The sequence below is a fragment of the Opisthocomus hoazin genome, chromosome 15 (assembly GCF_030867145.1).
Source record: "Opisthocomus hoazin isolate bOpiHoa1 chromosome 15, bOpiHoa1.hap1, whole genome shotgun sequence".
Taxonomy (NCBI): domain Eukaryota; kingdom Metazoa; phylum Chordata; class Aves; order Opisthocomiformes; family Opisthocomidae; genus Opisthocomus; species Opisthocomus hoazin.
This window is the reverse complement of record NC_134428.1, coordinates 7,924,053-7,941,419: the sequence shown is the minus strand read 5'-3', so window position 1 is coordinate 7,941,419 and position 17,367 is coordinate 7,924,053. Positions and strand designations below refer to the sequence as shown.

Below are 17,367 nucleotides of genomic sequence, written 5' to 3'. Positions count from 1 at the left end.
GACTGCTGGCTCCCAGGCTTGTGTGTGCAGTTCATTGTATGGTTCTGTCACCCTGCTGTAGCTACCTCCACGTAAAACAAAACCAAGCCAAAGCATAAGCCTCCCACATGCCCAGTGTTGCTGGGAAAGCTTGAAACGCAGTTTCTGTCCTAACTTGTGTAAACCAGCTTAACAACACTATGCAGAACAATACCAGAATAACGCAGCCTTCTACTTAACTACTGCCAAAAGACTCATTCAAGTACACAAAAGGTTTAAAGGATCACTACCAAAGCTCAGAGTAAGCATAATGCTTACTGCATGAAAATATTCAACCAAAACCCCCTTAAACAGTTCAGATATTTTTCTTTTTTGTATAAAAGTGCCATTGCATTTTGGTGTACTTAATCTCTTACGCTTAATATACGCTAAATCTCTTATGCTTTATAAAATAGTGACATGTTAAAATACTCCTAAAGAAAGATAGTTTTGGTAAAAAGTAAAAACAAAGACTAAGTACTAAAGCTACTTTTAATATGAATCCATCAAGTCCAAATTTTACTTCTACAAATTTTCTTCTGACTTCCATCATTTCCACAAAAACAAATTATTTTTAACCAAACTAATCAAAATTACTAACTTTGAAATTATGAGTGAAAAATAGTTCGGGTGCTGTGGAGGATGACAGTGCCCAAACCTTTTCTTGTTGTTTTAAGAAAGCAATTTGAACACAAACGTCCCATCTCTTCCAGGAACAACAGCAGCCAGCCAGCATTGTCAGATCTTTTGCATAAGGACAGGAAAAGAACCAGGAGGCTCCTCTTAAATTAATTTAGGAATTATTTAAATACTACTACGGCAGCATTCTCTCAGTGGTAGGACACTTAAACAACGTGAAAAAGATTTATAAAACTGAAAAGGATAGCAAATTGCACCAGTGTCCATCAAACACTTCTTTATCATGTCTATCAGACTGTTCCTCCAATAACAGGATTTCTCAGTCTGCCTTGCAGATTGGTCATCCTTTTCCTTTTCAAAAGCTATGAGGTTGTGCTAATAATGGCCTTGAAAACAATGCCAATATTTTTGGCCAAGCCCAGTCAGATGGCTTAGTCTTGCCACAAAAGCCAGATGAAGTGAGTCTGCGGCCCGTTATGTGGACTTCATACAATCTCCTTCTCAAAGACGACATTAAGATCTTTGTGGAAGGCCTGATACTTCCTATGGACAAATGCTCAAAAGTATCCTAAGTTCTAAGAGGAATTCTGATAAGCAACAAAGAGAAGAATAACAGGGGAATGGTTCTAAAGACATCCAGCACAGAGGAGCGAGAGGCAGCTTCTCAAATTATCCATTTCCAAACCACCACTTTATTTATGAAAATCTCCTCTGTTCTTTCAACAAGCCAGAGCCTTTAAGCACGAAAATCTCCTGCCATTGCCTTGTCTTCGGAAGATAAACAAGAAGCAGATTATAAATGAAGGCAACACAAAACCTACCTAGAAATTATTTCACTAATTCATGAAAGCACAAAAATACTTCCTAGTTACGGGAAGAACGCCTAAGAAAAGAACCATCTCTCCAATACAGAAGGACTACAAATGAAAGACTAGAGAGCAAACATGAGCAAGTTTAGCACCTGAAGCTGCATACCTCATTTTATCGCTTGTTTGACAAGATATCTTTATGAGTAAAAGCAGGAAGACAACAAAACAATGAAACTGAGAGCAGGGGATAATTGTGTACTTAACACAGTCATAGCAAGGGTTGTCAAAAGAGGCATTTACAAGCTTGCCATCTTCTAAGGGATTTCTCCCATTTCATGTAATGCATTCTTGTGGTAGTAGCCTTTAGAAATGAAAAGTTTGACTTCTTTAGACTCAACATTGATACCCATGTCATCCATTTTGGTTTTACAGGCAATTAAAAACAAAGAAATAAACAAAGTTTCCAGAGGTACAATTACACACAGGATGCAAAAAACCCCACTACATCCTCTTTTTGATGAGGTTTATGAGTTAAGTGTTGGCATTTTTAGCCTCACTATGAAACATCTTTTTTTGAATACATATTTCTGTTGCTTCCTTGATAAACAGGTAAAATGTTGTAAGCTATCTTAAAAGAAGCTTCTGGTATAGACGTGCTTACTATCAATTTCACATCAAATAGTAGTCAATAGACACTAATGTCTCCCAAGTTACATTTTTTTCTGCCTTACAAAACATAATTCTTAAGGATGTAGAGCCAAAATATTAATAAATTAGCTACAGGTCCCTTAGTTTTAAAATACTTTTAATATATTACACCAGCTAACATAGTATTCTGTATTTCACAATCTTCATGCACGGAAAAAAATAAGGAAGCAATTGTAAAAGGCAAGCTCAAGTATTCAAAGAGGTTGTCATTCCATATTCACGTAAGCTAAGCCTGTGTCTCTCCCCTACCATATTTCCCCTTTATTACATTTTTCCTTCTCTAAGTGCTATATAATCTTGAAGGTATTTAAACAAAGCACCATAGACTTCGTCCCTCATTGTGTGAACAGGAGCATCTTGGTTACCCACAACATTCTACGTCTTTCCAAAACGGAGAATACCATGACTTGGATGTGTCCCCTGGTATTTGATACACATACAGCCTAGTAATATATATATATATCTCCCCATTTTCTCTGCTTTGGAGCTGAGATATTCATATAGTTTTCTTCTTACTTAATAATGCTTATACTATTACAACTGAACTAATACCTAACCGTAGCTAAACCGTTCTAAAAAGATGCTTCAAAAAATCAAATACTTAATTTACATAATTTCAACATTTCCACTATCTACTACAAATGCTGGAAAACAAATCTTCATTATTAGAAGATATTAGCATAAGAAAAAAACCCCAACCACCACAAAAATAAAGGAGGGTTCCTGCCTTCTCCCCAGTAAAAATGAGCCTCCATTTGTATGCAGACCTAATTCTTCCTGATGCATACTGTAACAGTGGAAACACTTTTTTCCTAGGTTGCCATGCCAACATCAACAACGAGGAAGGACACTGGAAAGATTTCTAAAATGTAAATCTTCTTTTTCTTTCATTGTTCAACCTTAAATTATGTGGTGAATTAAACCTTCTGGGATACACAATTCTGTATTATTTTTTCAGAAAAAAATCTGTTCTTGATAATTATCCCTTTTTGTCTGATAATAGTACAAATCTCAAAAATATTTAATTAATACTTCTATTATACACTAGCTGTGGTTTTAAAACTATTTCAGAACATAAACAACTCCATTGTATATGACTCAAAGTATTCCAGAGGTACAAGCTGCCACGACAGGTGAAGCTTATCAGGACAGATCTCCTGACTTACCGTGGCTTGGGAAGAGCAAGTGAAGAGAGTCAATTACTGTTATTTGAAGAACGCACTCAAACACCATTGCTCGCACAGCAAACATTCAAGCCATGCAGAGAGAAGGAGGTCAGCCCCTTCTGCACTCACCATTCTTGCGCTCGTGGAGAGGAGGCAAGTACTGACTGGGCTGCAGCGAGAGCTCCTTGAACTCATGTGCAACCGCTTCGCTGTGAGGGCTGGGAGCAAGCCGTGACTGTGACCCGGAGTCATCCTCAGCATCCGCTGTCCCCAAGTGATCCATCGTGTCAAACCGCCTGGAGACAGGGAGAGCAAGCGGTCTCTTAGTCACCCTATAGCTGACAAAGCTAATAAAGAAAAAAAAACACAAACACATTATTTTTTCTGTTCTTTTGTTTTGTTTTGTTTTTGGTCAGTTCCTTTGTGCACAAAATTCAACTTTAAAATGACATATACACTCCTAATTTTCCACAGATATTGTGGGTTTTCAAAAATGTAGTTAAGTAATGCATTTACAAGCCATTTAACAGCCATTTGGTTCTGAGAAGCAGGACAGCTTCTCTGCTCACTTTGACAGAAGAATTACCCAGTGTTAACTCCCAGTATGGGTGTCCAGAAGCTCCTGTGCCCTGCATTCTAGCAAGTGATGCAGGCAACTTACCAGCAAAACATTCTTCTTTTTTCAGTAGCTTATATTAAAGAACGCTGAAATAACATATCACAGAATCACAGAATCACAGAATAATAGGGGTTGGAAGGGAGCTCTGTGGGTCATCTAGTCCAACCCCCCTGCCGAAGCAGGGTCACCTACAATAGGCTGCGCAGGATCTTGTCCAGGCGGGTCTTGAATATCTCCAGAGAAGGAGACTCCACAACCTCCCTGGGCAGCCTGTGCCAGTGCTCCGTCACCCTCAGAGGGAAGAAGTTCTTCCTCATGTTCAGACGGAACTTCCTGTGCCTCAGTTTGTGCCCATTGCCCCTTGTCCTGTCACTGGGCACCACTGAAAAGAGCTTGGCCCCATCCTCCTGACACCCACCCTTCAGATATTTGTAGGCATTTATAAGGTCCCCTCGCAGCCTTCTCTTCTTCAGGCTGAACAAGCCCAGTTCCCTCAACCTCTCCTCGTAGGGGAGATGCTCCAGTCCCCTCACCATCCTTGTAGCCCTCCGCTGGACTCTCTCCAGTAGCTCTTCATCTTTCTTGAACTGGGGAGCCCAGAACTGGACACAGTACTCCAGATGAGGCCTCACCAGGGCAGTGTAGAGGGGAAGGAGAACCTCCCTCGTCCTGCTGGCCACACTCTTCTTGATGCACCCCAGGATCCCATTGGCTTTCTTGGCAGCCAGGGCACACTGCTGGCTCATGGTTACATCATATTTGTATATGATAACATACAAACAGCTTTTAGCATTTTGAAGCACCGCACAACTTCCTTTCGGATCAAGAATCAACTTTGGTATTAATATGGGACCTTCATACCATCAGAGAACTATACCAGAACTAGTTAATCTTTAATCTCTCCAGCAAGGAAGGCTTTTTGCCATGAATTTTTTAAAATTAATTTTATTGCATACCAGTTACTTATTGTAAAATACTCTACAGAGTGGAATAAAAGTCCCAATTTATTATTTCCTTCCTTTCTATCCTTAATGTGGTAGTTAATATACAGTGAGGAGAGACAGAAGTATGAATTACTAGCACAGGCTTTTTATAGCTCACAGAACTCTATCAAGTCATTAAAATTTCAATAAATTGATATGGACTTCGACGAAGTCTATCCCCAAATTCTTAGAAACTCGAATAATATAATATAATATAATATAATATATAATATATATTATAATATAATATAATATAATACTAACAATTCAGGAAGATCCATAAAACCAAAGAAATGTCTTATTATTGTTAAATTGGCTTAGTTATTTTTCTTAAGAAACACTACCGCTGCACATACCCAACCTTAAATTTCAAATTTCAGGTATATTGAATATAAATACCGCACGTGTTGGGGTGTGTATTTAAAGGTTATTAAAATGCAATGTGTTTCACTGATCATACCCAAAATATTTCAAATGTTACTTGATATTTTAAAAAACACCAAGATGACAAAAAATGATCATGATGACCAAAGAATGGCCTACACTACAAAAAGGGGTAAAGAATCATGTTGCTGAAAGTGCCAAATTAAAAATAAGAAATATAAGCAAGTGCTGGTTGATATATACCTCAGTGGAACAATTACGATGGTTAAGTGCCTATTTTTCATTATTTTCCATAGTTACCAATTGATGCTTTCAATTAAACGAAGACACATTAACTTACTGTTATGCAAGATTTTTTTTCTTTGTTCTTAGCTTTCAGAAGCATAATTTACCCAGCTCTCATTCGATTTCCTGACATTACACTCTCCTCAAACTCCCACTCACCCATACAAATTAAGTACATTATTAACCAAGCAAGTCTCTTCAGAGCAGAATTTAAGTGAAAATTTAGCTGCTTATCTGCTCATATTCACAGCATTTTATCCACAATTTATTAGCTATGAGTTACACCTTGGAGTCACTTTTCAAAGAGACTAAACCACATTAGCTGTATTCATGCCATTAAATCCATAAGAAATTAATAGAAACGCCTTCTTGTGCTAAAGGTTTAACATTTATTTTGCTGCGTGTTGCTTTGACTAACTCTTGTCCCCACGGCAGGGGGACAAGACTAAACATCTTGCTTTAAAATTAAACCAGTTTAACTTTCATCACTTCTGCAACACACTACTAAATTACTTACACGTCTGTTTCTTAATTTTCATTTCAGGAATGTACATAAATGTGGTTGTATTGTTCAGATTCAACTACGAACACGGCACGCAAGAATTATATGCAACACATTAAATGATACTGACGGCAGCATTGCAGTTGAACTCAAAACAAGTTGACTTCTCACACAAGATGTGATTAATCTGTGGTTTGCACCTGACTAAATGAGGTCAGAAGGGACCACCTGGAGGTCTTCTAGTCCGTCCCCAGTCCCGAGCAGGGCTACTGGCTGCTCAGGGATCTCTCCTGGCAGGTTCTGAAGATCTCCCAAGCAGGCGATTCCACCACCTCTGGGTAACCTCACTGTGAATGACCTGTCCCGCCTCACCAGAACTTCTGCTGCAGCCGGTGACTGCTGCCTCTCACTAGTATGCCCTAGCACAGGTGATGTTGCTGACTGTGACTCTCAGGTCCCCATTTTTACTACGGTTTCAGACAGCACACAATCTCTGTCATCAGGAAACATCTAAAACCAAAGTTCTCCAATGCAGAACTCTAACCCTAATTTGAAAGTCTGCTATTCACAGTGAAGTCTCAGATATTGCAAATTCCTTGTCTTAAATCTTTTTGGATACACAATTTTAACCTCTAAAAAATAAGTTGTTCGTTACAAAAACAAAACGCAGCAAGCCTGAACATCCACTGTTTATCAGTTTACCATCCTTTACCATTAAAGAATTTCACAGGAACAGGCCTCTAGGAAGCAGAACTGAAACAGGTTGCAGCATGCACACTGAAATACCACAGCTGATGCTTTTTTTGTCTCCTCAAGCAGTTGTTTATACTGATCAACAGAGCAGGATGAGATAACAACACCCTGTTACATGCAGAAGGTCCTCTTTCAATGTTTTGCTGCAAGGGTGCTGCAAGCCGCTTTACCTGCAGCCTGTTAAAAGTCCAGGCATTTTCCCAAACGATCCTTTCACACTAGAACAACCCTGTTGCTATGTTGCTACACTATCTTTGAACAAAAGAATTCCCAGAAAGTCTAAATTCCTCATATTCCTCAGTCATATCTCAAATCACATTTTGCTCTCATTTCATTGTTACTGATGAACTGCTACTGTATCAGACTACAGAAATACTCTGAGTTTAAAACCAACAAATTCTCTCAAAACCAACAAATTCTTCCCTGATCCAACATTTATAGGGTCAGGGAAGTCTGTGACCAACATCTGGCTCAGCCATACTATGACCAGTGACAGCTCCTTACTGCATCAATGAACAGAGCATTTAAACAATATTATAAAGATAACAAATTGAAGACTTGCAATAAAAAAATTACAATTAATTTGGTTCTTCTCTCTTGTTCCATTAGAATCTGAAGGAGAATTCAGCTGTTCAACATTCTGTAAAGAACTTCTAAACTTAGCATCCATGAAATTACGAGTTTGTCTTAGGCATAAGGATTTCCTTATTGACTGACACAGTAATTCTGAAAATTAAACAAAAATAATTTTGATAAATACCTTTTCAAACAAAAAAAACAGACATGAAAAAATGCTCTATGTAAACAACATCTTTTTACACTGCTGTATATACGAGGTAAGAGACCACTAGTATTTTGCAGCACGCTCATTTTAACTGCTAGCGAAGAGGCACACAATTGCTTTATCATCAGCTGGAGGTTACAACCACCAGCATTTACTTCACATGAAACTAGACTTCAGATATGCAGAACATCTCCCATCTATCTTCAGTTTCCAAAAGCTGCAGTTCATTCTGACATTCCTAATATAATTCATTGTTTGGACATCAGGAATTCAAACACAAAAAACAGTAGAACACATTAGCTCACCTTGATTAAAATCAAAGCCTGTACAATGAATACTTTATCCAGTCATTATGTGCAAAAGTGAGAAACTTACCAATTTAGATTTTAAGGTACCATGACACTATCGTATTTTATATTAAAGATACCACATTTGAATCCCCTTTCTCATTTACTTTCAGCCTCCTCAACCTTGAAGAATTACTTCATGTTTGTCATCTGCATTTACAGATGGTAACCATTATCTGTGTAACCCGACTTCAAGCAGACCTATACACAAGTGTATTAATAACACAACTGAAACTCAACAGTAAAAACGTGTACGAGAATTTGTTTTTAAAATATCCATACCATTAAAGTCTCAATATTCTACTCTGCATAATCCAAGAAAGCACCATTTTATACAAGGCCAGTCTGACAGACAGAAATTGGTTGTCACTTCAGGCATTTCCACTCACTTCCTTGAAACCAAGACATCTAAAGGTTCATTAAGTGATATGAACCATCATTCTATTTGGTATGAAAACCATTTCCACTTATAAAGTGTTGGAAAGCATAATACCATCTCATTTGCAGCGACAAAATTAAAACTACTCCACTCTTCCCATAGTCCCAAAGGATTTCAGGTTTGGGGGTTTTTGCCCCCCCCCCGAGAATTCTGTTTCAGAGTAGTAACATGAAAACTAGAACAAAATTATTTTCCCGCTTAACCTTCAGAATAGATTATCAAAACAGAATATGCCCCAGCACAGCAGGCAAGGCTGATAACTACACAGAAACAGCGCTCCAGCGCTGGCAAAGGAGACCTCCTGTACACTGTACGAGTCTTATGTAAGTGTTCTCACAGATTGTAGGTGGTTGCTATCTTTCTTAAGTGCTGAAGACAAATGCTTCTTTTATTTTTAAACATTTTCTCTTCAAAAGACAAAGTATATTTCCTTAGAAAAATCTTAGAAGGTGGATAAATGCATACTTCCCTGTCACTTGAGACACTAGAACTGGTATATTACTTGGCACAAATTGTGATATCTGGAGGACACTTAGGTAGTAAATCAGCTTTTATTTTAGCAATCTGCTGGAAAAAAAAACAGCTCAGGAATCACAGTGCATTCAAACTCTGGCCAAGGCAAATGGCTGACCTTAACATTGCCCACTTATTTACACCTGCAAGGAACTTAGGTCATTACGCACAGTGCAGTGTCAAATCATGAATATTCAAACCAGATTAGATATTAGCAATACCAGGCTCCAGTACAGAATTTATTGCAGGATCATGGGGTGAACATTAGCAGCCAAATCACCTAGGTTTAAGCTTCTCCATTTATAAAACTTGGTAAAATTTAAAACGATATAGCTAGCAGTTTGTAATACACCATAATTTTTAGTGGGAAGAATATTAGAACTGCAAGTGTGTCAGAAAACACTAAAAAAGACATTTAAAAAGCTCAGGCACCACACCCAGCCTGTGAAGGTCATCTGCATTAAGCTCTTGGATCTCCTCCTCAATGCCTAGAAAGACGTGACAATGTGTACAGTGGGGATGATGATCTCTAACATTAGAGTGATAAGCATTTAGTGGACCGTGAGGGTTTCAAACATGACTTCAGTTGGAAGAGAGAGCAGTAATGATTTGCATCTGAGACAAAGTGCTAAGTCACAGCATGAGACTACCTTGGCAGCTCCTCTTTCCATCCCACAAAAACAGGGAAAGAAGTATGCATTCAGAACGCAGCTGACCCTAGCACATGGGTAGACAGGCCCACGGCAAACCTCCTTTCTGATCTTCAGACTAGCTGAGTCTCAGCGGTCAGACCCTTGGAACGCTTAGTACCGCCTTCTCTCCGCAGCACCAACACAAGCAGGACTTGGACATAAACATTCCACACACACAGGAACATCTAGCTCACTGAACAATACGGTAACTGCAAGCTAAGAGTCACTTCCCAGAGGCAGGAACTGCGGACGGAAGACCCACTTCAAGAAGAGAAAAAGCTGCGCTGTTTTTAAAGGATGACTCCTCTTGGCATGCTGCCTATCAGCAAGGGGGAGAAGAAAATGAAGAAACGAACAGTAGGGCTGGCTCCATCTAGAGTCAGTTCCTGGAGCAATACCAAATCTAGGCGTCTGCTAAAAAGTCACGATGCTCCTTGGTCTAGTATATAACGGTTTCTCTGTGACCTCTAAAATGCAGCATGTTCTATTGGGTAGACACCAGCACATACCATATACGCACACTTTCATTTCAGCTTTGCTCACATCCCATTATACATCTGAGATCTTGTTAAATTCCTACATGAACAGCTGTTGGGACTCCATTTATAATTGTTCTGAATACCTTTTTCTGCATGTCTGTAGAGAATTTTCTCCCCAAACTCTAAAGACGACTTAGATTTCATTACAAACTTGAAAGATAAATAGTAATAATTTGGAAAAAAAACAAAACAGCAAAGCTTTGGAAATACTTACAAATTATCTAAAAGCCACTTAAAGCTATTTCTCCAAATAACTAACCTTTCTTTTACACCAACTCTCACATATTGGTGTTTTTAAAGTAGTAAAGATGTAAAAACAAAAAAATAATCTTTTGCATTTAGCACTGAAATTTTAACAATAAACTGTTACAGAAAAGGTTTTCTAGGGTTTTGGGGTGGTTTTTTTTGGTTGTTTCCCCCCCCCTCATTTTCTCTGTAGGTTTCAAACCCACTTAGTGAAATAGCATTTAGAACCAGTAAAGGTGAATATATGACTGAGTACAAATTGAACATAGACTTGGAAAGTATTTGCTATTAATAATCGCCCGGATTATCAGTAAGTTAACTGAGTATGTTCGTCTAATTCATTTTTGACATTTATAATTTCACTGATTGGAGAAAATGTGTCAAATTAAGTTTGCCTCTGTTGCAAGAACAATGCTTATTCTGTTGAGATTCAGGCCCCTCATTTTATGTATTCCACAGTGGATTAACAGACCAAGAGACATTTTTCATGAAAAAAAGCCTTGAAAATATTCAACCATTTTAGTATCCCACTTCACACAGTACGATGCTGTTCCTTTTCCCAAAGAGAAGCAGCGTCAACAACACTGCTGACTTCGTGTTGCTTGCAACTTCTGCAGCTAGTTTCTCACACAACTTCTCTCATTAAAAGTATTTATTTTTATATATATATTAAAAGTACACAGTATATGAACTTTGAAATTAAAACTGACATTGCAGATTATTATATTGAAATTACAATCCTAAAGTACAGTATTGATATAGTAATTAATGAAGATAAATTTTGTGGTAAAATACACAGCAACAAGGACTTCAATCATACAGCTATTTTTACAAAGGTAATTAAAAGCAGAAAAAGATCAGGAATACTAACGGCTGACTAACTATGAGTAATCATCTTGGATTACGCATCATCAGAAGCTTGCTGTTACTATTAATTTCTTTAAAAAACAGCGTGCAAATGTATATGACTGTCATTCTTCTCACCATACCAGTAATTCTTAAAGCAGCATGAAGTCAAGACTGGACTGATAAGTATTTCAGATAAATTTCCTCTTTATTTAATAAATTACTGAGATTAAATTTTTGTAACTGTCTACTCTAGCTAAATTGTACCACAAAGCAGACACTAGAAGACCTCCAGAAACTCATTTAACATTTTTTCATATTTCGACGACAATGCTACACTGAGATTCTCTTCACTAATTCTTAAAAGCAAATCTTTAAATCTTAAGTTTTTGGACTGATTAAAGTCTGAAAAGAAATGAGCTACACTAGCAAATGCAGACCAGAAGCTATGTAAAGTATAGCAAAATACTTGTATCTGGACAGAGGCAGGGGATGAGTCAACAGAATACTGACGATCCACTCCCTCCTGTGCCATCTCCAGGCAGAAAACCAAGGCACCTCCTTTGTAACGGGAGATGTGGCCTGCTAAGTGCAAATTAATTATCAGGCAATGTGTGTGAGTCTGTGACGAACAAAGGCAGCCTCCCACAGCTCCCCTGAAGCATGGGGAAGCTAAAGTTTACCCTGTTGCTGTGTAGGGCCATACAGATGATTTACTTATTCTTTTTTCACCTTACTGCCTTCTCAAAACTAACCTATTCAAATAACATTAGGTAAAAACTTCTGGGCTTCCCATAACCCTTCAGTGGAAAGGATAAAAGTCATCAGAATGTTGTAAAGCTTAGTGTTTACATGCTTTCAGGTCTCATTAAAATGTTTTAAGTAGATATATTACAACTATCCTCTGTGTTCAGAGTTTGTGGGCTTTAAAAAGGTAATTAATAATACAATTTATCCAAGATGCTAAACTTCTTACAAGTATTTTAAGTAAAGCAAGCCAAGGTTCAATATGCATAATATTCAAGTCGCTAAAACAAAACCACTCTCTTCAGATGGAAGTAATGTTTAAATTGTTCACTGATTTATATAAAACTTTTCAAATCTACCATCCTCACTTAAGAAACAGTTATGCTGATACCTTTGCAGCATGCATCAAAATCAACAAACAAACAGTGCAATGGACTAAATGAAAAAGCAGAGTCTAGGATTACCTGCCTCTTAAATGAAGACACTACACAGTCAACAACCACCTTCCTTAAAGAAGGGTATGAACTGCTTTGCTATTCTATTGTGTGAAAGAGAGATATGGTCACCTAGGGAGCTGCGCAAGCCCCTAAAAACCAAGCATCGAAGTTAGCATCTATTAATCCATTCACATAACCCAGAACACCTTTTAACCTATCTTCTACTGACTGAATGCTTTATAGGTAGAAGCTACATTATGCTTAACTTATAGTACAGTACTGTTTGTAGCAGAAAGTTCATAAAGACTCGTGCTGAAAACTCTGAATCATGCTAGGAAGATATGTTATTTCATTTACAACTAATAAGCCCATCCTTCCTAACAGCTGCTACCTGAGCACTCAGTAGCAACAAGAATGATGGCAACATCACTTGAAAGTATCGTAGACAAACACTGCCCTATGACTTGACTACGTGAAGGGCTTCCAGATACAGTCTTCAACAATGGTTTACTTTTAATCACCTTACGAGCAGACATCATTTGATTTCATCTCATCTTTTCAGTGGATAATATTAGCATTGTTCACTAAGAGTAGGGCAATGGTAAGTCATTCAGCTGGATTAACTTCATTAAATAAACACGAAGGTGTTACAGCTCATATTCTCCCTAGTTCTATTAAACAGTTCCATAAAAATACTTTAAACTAGAAAGGTAAAACATAGAATCATAGAAAGTTTTGGGTTGGAAGGGACCCCTAGAGGTCATCTAGTCCAACCCCCCCGCAGCGAGCAGGGACACCACTAACTAGATCAGGTTGCTCAGAGCCCTGTCCAACCTGGTCTTGAATGTTTCTAGGGATGGGGCCTCCACTACCTCTCTGGGCAACCCGTTCCAGTGTTTCACCACCCTCATTGTAAAGAATTTCTTCCTTATATCCAGCCTAAACCTACCCTGTTTTAGTTTAAAACCATTACCCCTCATCCTGTCACTGCTGTCTCTACTAAAAAGATTGTCCCCATCTTTCCTATAGGCTCTCTTTAAGTACTGAAAGGCTGCAATCAGGTTTCCCCGCAGCCTTCTCCTCTCCAGGCTGAACAAGCCCAACTCTCTCAGCCTGTCCTCATAGGAGAGGTGCTCCAGCCCTCGGATCATTTTTGTAGCCCTCCTTTGGACCCGCTCCAACAGTTCCATGTCCTTCTTGTGCTGAGGGCTCCAGAGCTGAACGCAGTAGTCCAGGTGAGGTCTCACCAGAGCAGAGTAGAGGGGCAGAATCACCTCTCTCGACCTGCTGGCCACGCTTCTCCTGATGCAGCCCAGGACACGGTTGGCCCTCTGGGCTGCCAGCGCACATTGCCGGCTCATGTCCAGCCTTTCGTCTATCAGTACCCCCAAGTCCCTCTCAGCAGGGCTGCTCTCGATCCTTTCATCCCCCAGCCTGTATTGATAGCGGGGATTACCCCGACCCAGGTGTAGGACCTTGCACTTGGCCGTGTTGAACCTCGTGAGGTTCACACAGGCCCACCTCTCCAGCTTGTCCAGGTCCCTCTGGATGGCATCCCGTCCTTCTGGTGTCTCAACCATACCACTCAGCTTGGTGTCATCTGCAAACTTACTGAGGGTACACTCGATGTCGCTGTCCATGTCATTGATAAATATATTGAACAGCACCGGTCCCAGTACGGACCCCTGAGAGACTCCACTCATCACTGGTCTCCATCCGGACATTGAGCCGTTGACCACTACCCTTTGGCTGCCACCATCCAACCAATTCCTTATCCACTGAACGGTCCACCCATCAAATCCATGGCTCTCCAATTTAGAGAGAAGGATGTTGTGGGGGACCGTGTCAAAGGCTTTACAAAAATCCAGGTAGATGACATCCATAGGTTTTCCCTTGTCCACCCTTGTTGTTACACCATCATAGAAAGCCACTAGGTTGGTGAGGCAGGACTTGCCCTTGGTGAAGCCATGCTGGGTGTCTCGAATCACCTCCCTGGCCTCCATGTGCCTTAGCATATCTTCTAGGAGGATCTGTTTCATGATCTTCCCAGGCACAGGGGTGAGGCTGACAGGTCGGTAGTTCCCAGGGTCTTCCTTTCTACCCTTTTTGAAAAGGGGCACAATGTTTCCCTTTTTCCAGTCACTGGGGACTTCCCCTGACTGCCATGACTTTTCAAATATCATGGAGAGTGGCTTGGCAACTATGTCAGCCAGTTCCCTCAGGACTCTGGGATGCATCTCATCAGGTCCCATGGACTTCTGTACATTTAGGTTCTGCAGGAGGTCCCGAACCTGGTCTTCACTTATAGCTGGAGGGATTTTACCCTCCTGGTCTCCTTCATGCCATCCATCGACTCGGGAGAGGTCAGGAGAGAGGCTGCCAGTGAAGACTGAGGCAAAAAAGTTGTTGAGTACCTCAGCTTTCTCCTCATCTGCTGTTGCCAGTTCGCCGGTCTCGTTCATGAGCGGGGGCATGCTTTCTTTGACCATCTTTTTCCGGCTGACATACCTGTAGAAGCCCTTCTTGTTATTTTTCGCGTCCCTTGCCAAGTTCAGCTCCAGCTGTGCCTTGGCCTTCCTGACCCCATCCCTACACAACCAGGCAGCTTCCCTATACTCTTCCCAGGAAGCCAGTCCCTGCTTCTACTGCCTGTGCAGTTCCCTCTTCTTCCTTAGTTTGACCAGCATCTCTTGCCTCAGCCATGCCGGTCTCTTCCCTTCTCTGCCCGACTTCTTACACTTGGGGATCGAGAGCTCTTGCGCTCTGTGGAATACATCCTTAAAGACCTGCCAGCTCTGTTCTGTTCCCCTGTCCCTGAGGACCGTTTCCCAGGGAGGAGTTCTGACTATCTCCTTGAAGAGCTGGAAGTTTGCCCTCCTAAAATTTAGGGTCCTGACTATGCTCTTCGTTATTCCCATTTCCCTCCGTAGCATTAGTTCCACCAGCGCATGGTCACTGCAGCCCAGGCTACCTCCGATCTTGACATCCCCAACGAGCTCACTCGCATTGGTGACCACCAGGTCTAGTATCGCATCCCCTCAGGTAGGGGTGCTTATTACCTGGCTTAAGAAGTTGTCTTCAATGCATTCTAGGAACCTGCTGGATTGCCCACATGAAATAGTATCTTGTTTAGATGCTATACACACACACACACACAGTGTGCATGGAAATATGTCGTTTGCAAATCCTCAGAAAAATCTAAACTTGACATTCCTGTTTTTCAGTCTATGAACATGATGTTGACTGTCAATATTTCACATTTGCTTTAATACTCTACTAAAATTTAAAATGCCTGTATTAATACTGGCAGCATATAAATTTAGACTCAGCTTAGAAAACATCACAAGGTCAGTTTTATAATACCTAAATTTAGCAAAACAAGGAAACACATACAAAAAAGAAAAGAAATTATGCATATTATTGGTGTGCAAACAAATGATGCTTCTAGTTTCTCATCCTCGCACATCTCTACACATTTAAATTAGATCTCTTTTTTCCAATAAAATGTGACATATCATTTCAGAAGCAATTTATTTGAATTCCAATTAAAAAAAATTCAAAAGTTCTTAATATCAGTTTTAATATGAAGCGCTTAGCAGTAGTGTTCAAGTAATTGCAAGAGTAACTCAGATTCACCTGCCAAAAAGCAAGTTCAGTTCTTCTGGTCTATGACACAACTTTGTGGAAGGAATTAGTAAGATAACAGGCGCTCCACGATTTTCTGTGGCCAGCAAACACAAACAGCGTAGCCAGCAGAATCTATTCATGTAATTGAAGTTGACAACACATTAAAAAAAAAAAATCAGAACACAAATGTTGATTTTGGTATTATAAAAGCACTCAATAGCTCAAGTCTGGAATAAGGGTCAAATATTTATATGAACACATCATACGACTGCTAAACATTTTAGTGTCATGTCCTAGAAGTGGGCATTTACTAAAAAAAGAGAAAATCTACAGAGCTTTTTACAGGAGGTGTTCTGACAGTTCAGAAGATAATAAATTAGCAACTCTTACCAATAAATTGGATCATAATCTTGAACAATTCTTTTATGTGTTCAGAGTCCTTTGATAGCCAAAATGCTGATCTATTTTAAAAATGCATGTCAGTGGAGCATCTAAAGCATTTCAGAAAAGGTTAAATTCCTCCATGATTTCATTTGTTTGCTCAGCTACTTCAAGATGTTCCCACTCATGACTAAGCTGCAGGTGCTATTCTGTTTATTCCAGTGCCTGTAAACCAAGCCCTTGAACTGAACAAAGCAAGGAAAGCATTAGGATGCAAGGAAGAACTGCAGGACTGCTTCCCGCTGAACATGCTGCTTTCTACCTTCCTTCTTAAGCATGACTGACTATTACACAATCACTTTATAAAATGAAATTTCTTGAACAATATGTACTTTGCTTCTCTTTGTTTCTATATGTTGTTATAGAGATTAGCAAAATTTTATTATTATCACAGAACGGTAGGGGTTGGAAGGGACCTCTGTGGGTCATCTAGTCCAACCCTCCTGCCAAAGCAGGGTCACCCAGAGCAGGCTGCACAGGACCTTGTCCAGGCAGGTCTTCAATATCTCCAGAGAAGGAGACTCCACAACCTCCCTGGGCAGCCTGGGCCAGGGCTCCGTCACCCTCAGAGGGAAGAAGTTCTTCCTCATGTTCAGATGGAACTTCCTATGCTTCAGTTTGTGCCCATTGCCCCTTGTCCTGTCACTGGGCACCACTGAAAAGAGTTATAACTTTCTGTGTACCAAAGACTGGTATTTGACCTCTTAAAAAAATATAATCAACTTCTATAGGACAGAATTTAACTTACTATTCACATCCAGCAATAAACTAAATACTAATTAGACAGAAATTCAAAATAATGTAGCATAATCATGGATTACTAGCAACTTCAATTTAGGGGAT

The 17,367-nt window shown here is 39.8% G+C and overlaps 1 protein-coding gene across 5 annotated transcripts in view; it reads right to left on the bottom strand.

The window, feature by feature from the left end:
* Positions 1–17,367, bottom strand: part of MRTFB (myocardin related transcription factor B) — a 108,300-nt gene that overhangs the window by 58,604 nt on the left and 32,329 nt on the right. For 4 of the 5 annotated variants that reach the window (XM_075436115.1, XM_075436121.1, XM_075436118.1 and 1 more), the window contains exon 3: positions 3,470–3,636. In XM_075436115.1, coding sequence (XP_075292230.1) covers positions 3,470–3,623 — 154 coding nt within the window. In that variant the 5' untranslated portion in view covers positions 3,624–3,636. Of the gene's footprint in view, positions 1–3,469; positions 3,688–17,367 lie in introns of all 5 variants that reach the window. The other variant, XM_075436116.1, reaches the window with a different exon arrangement.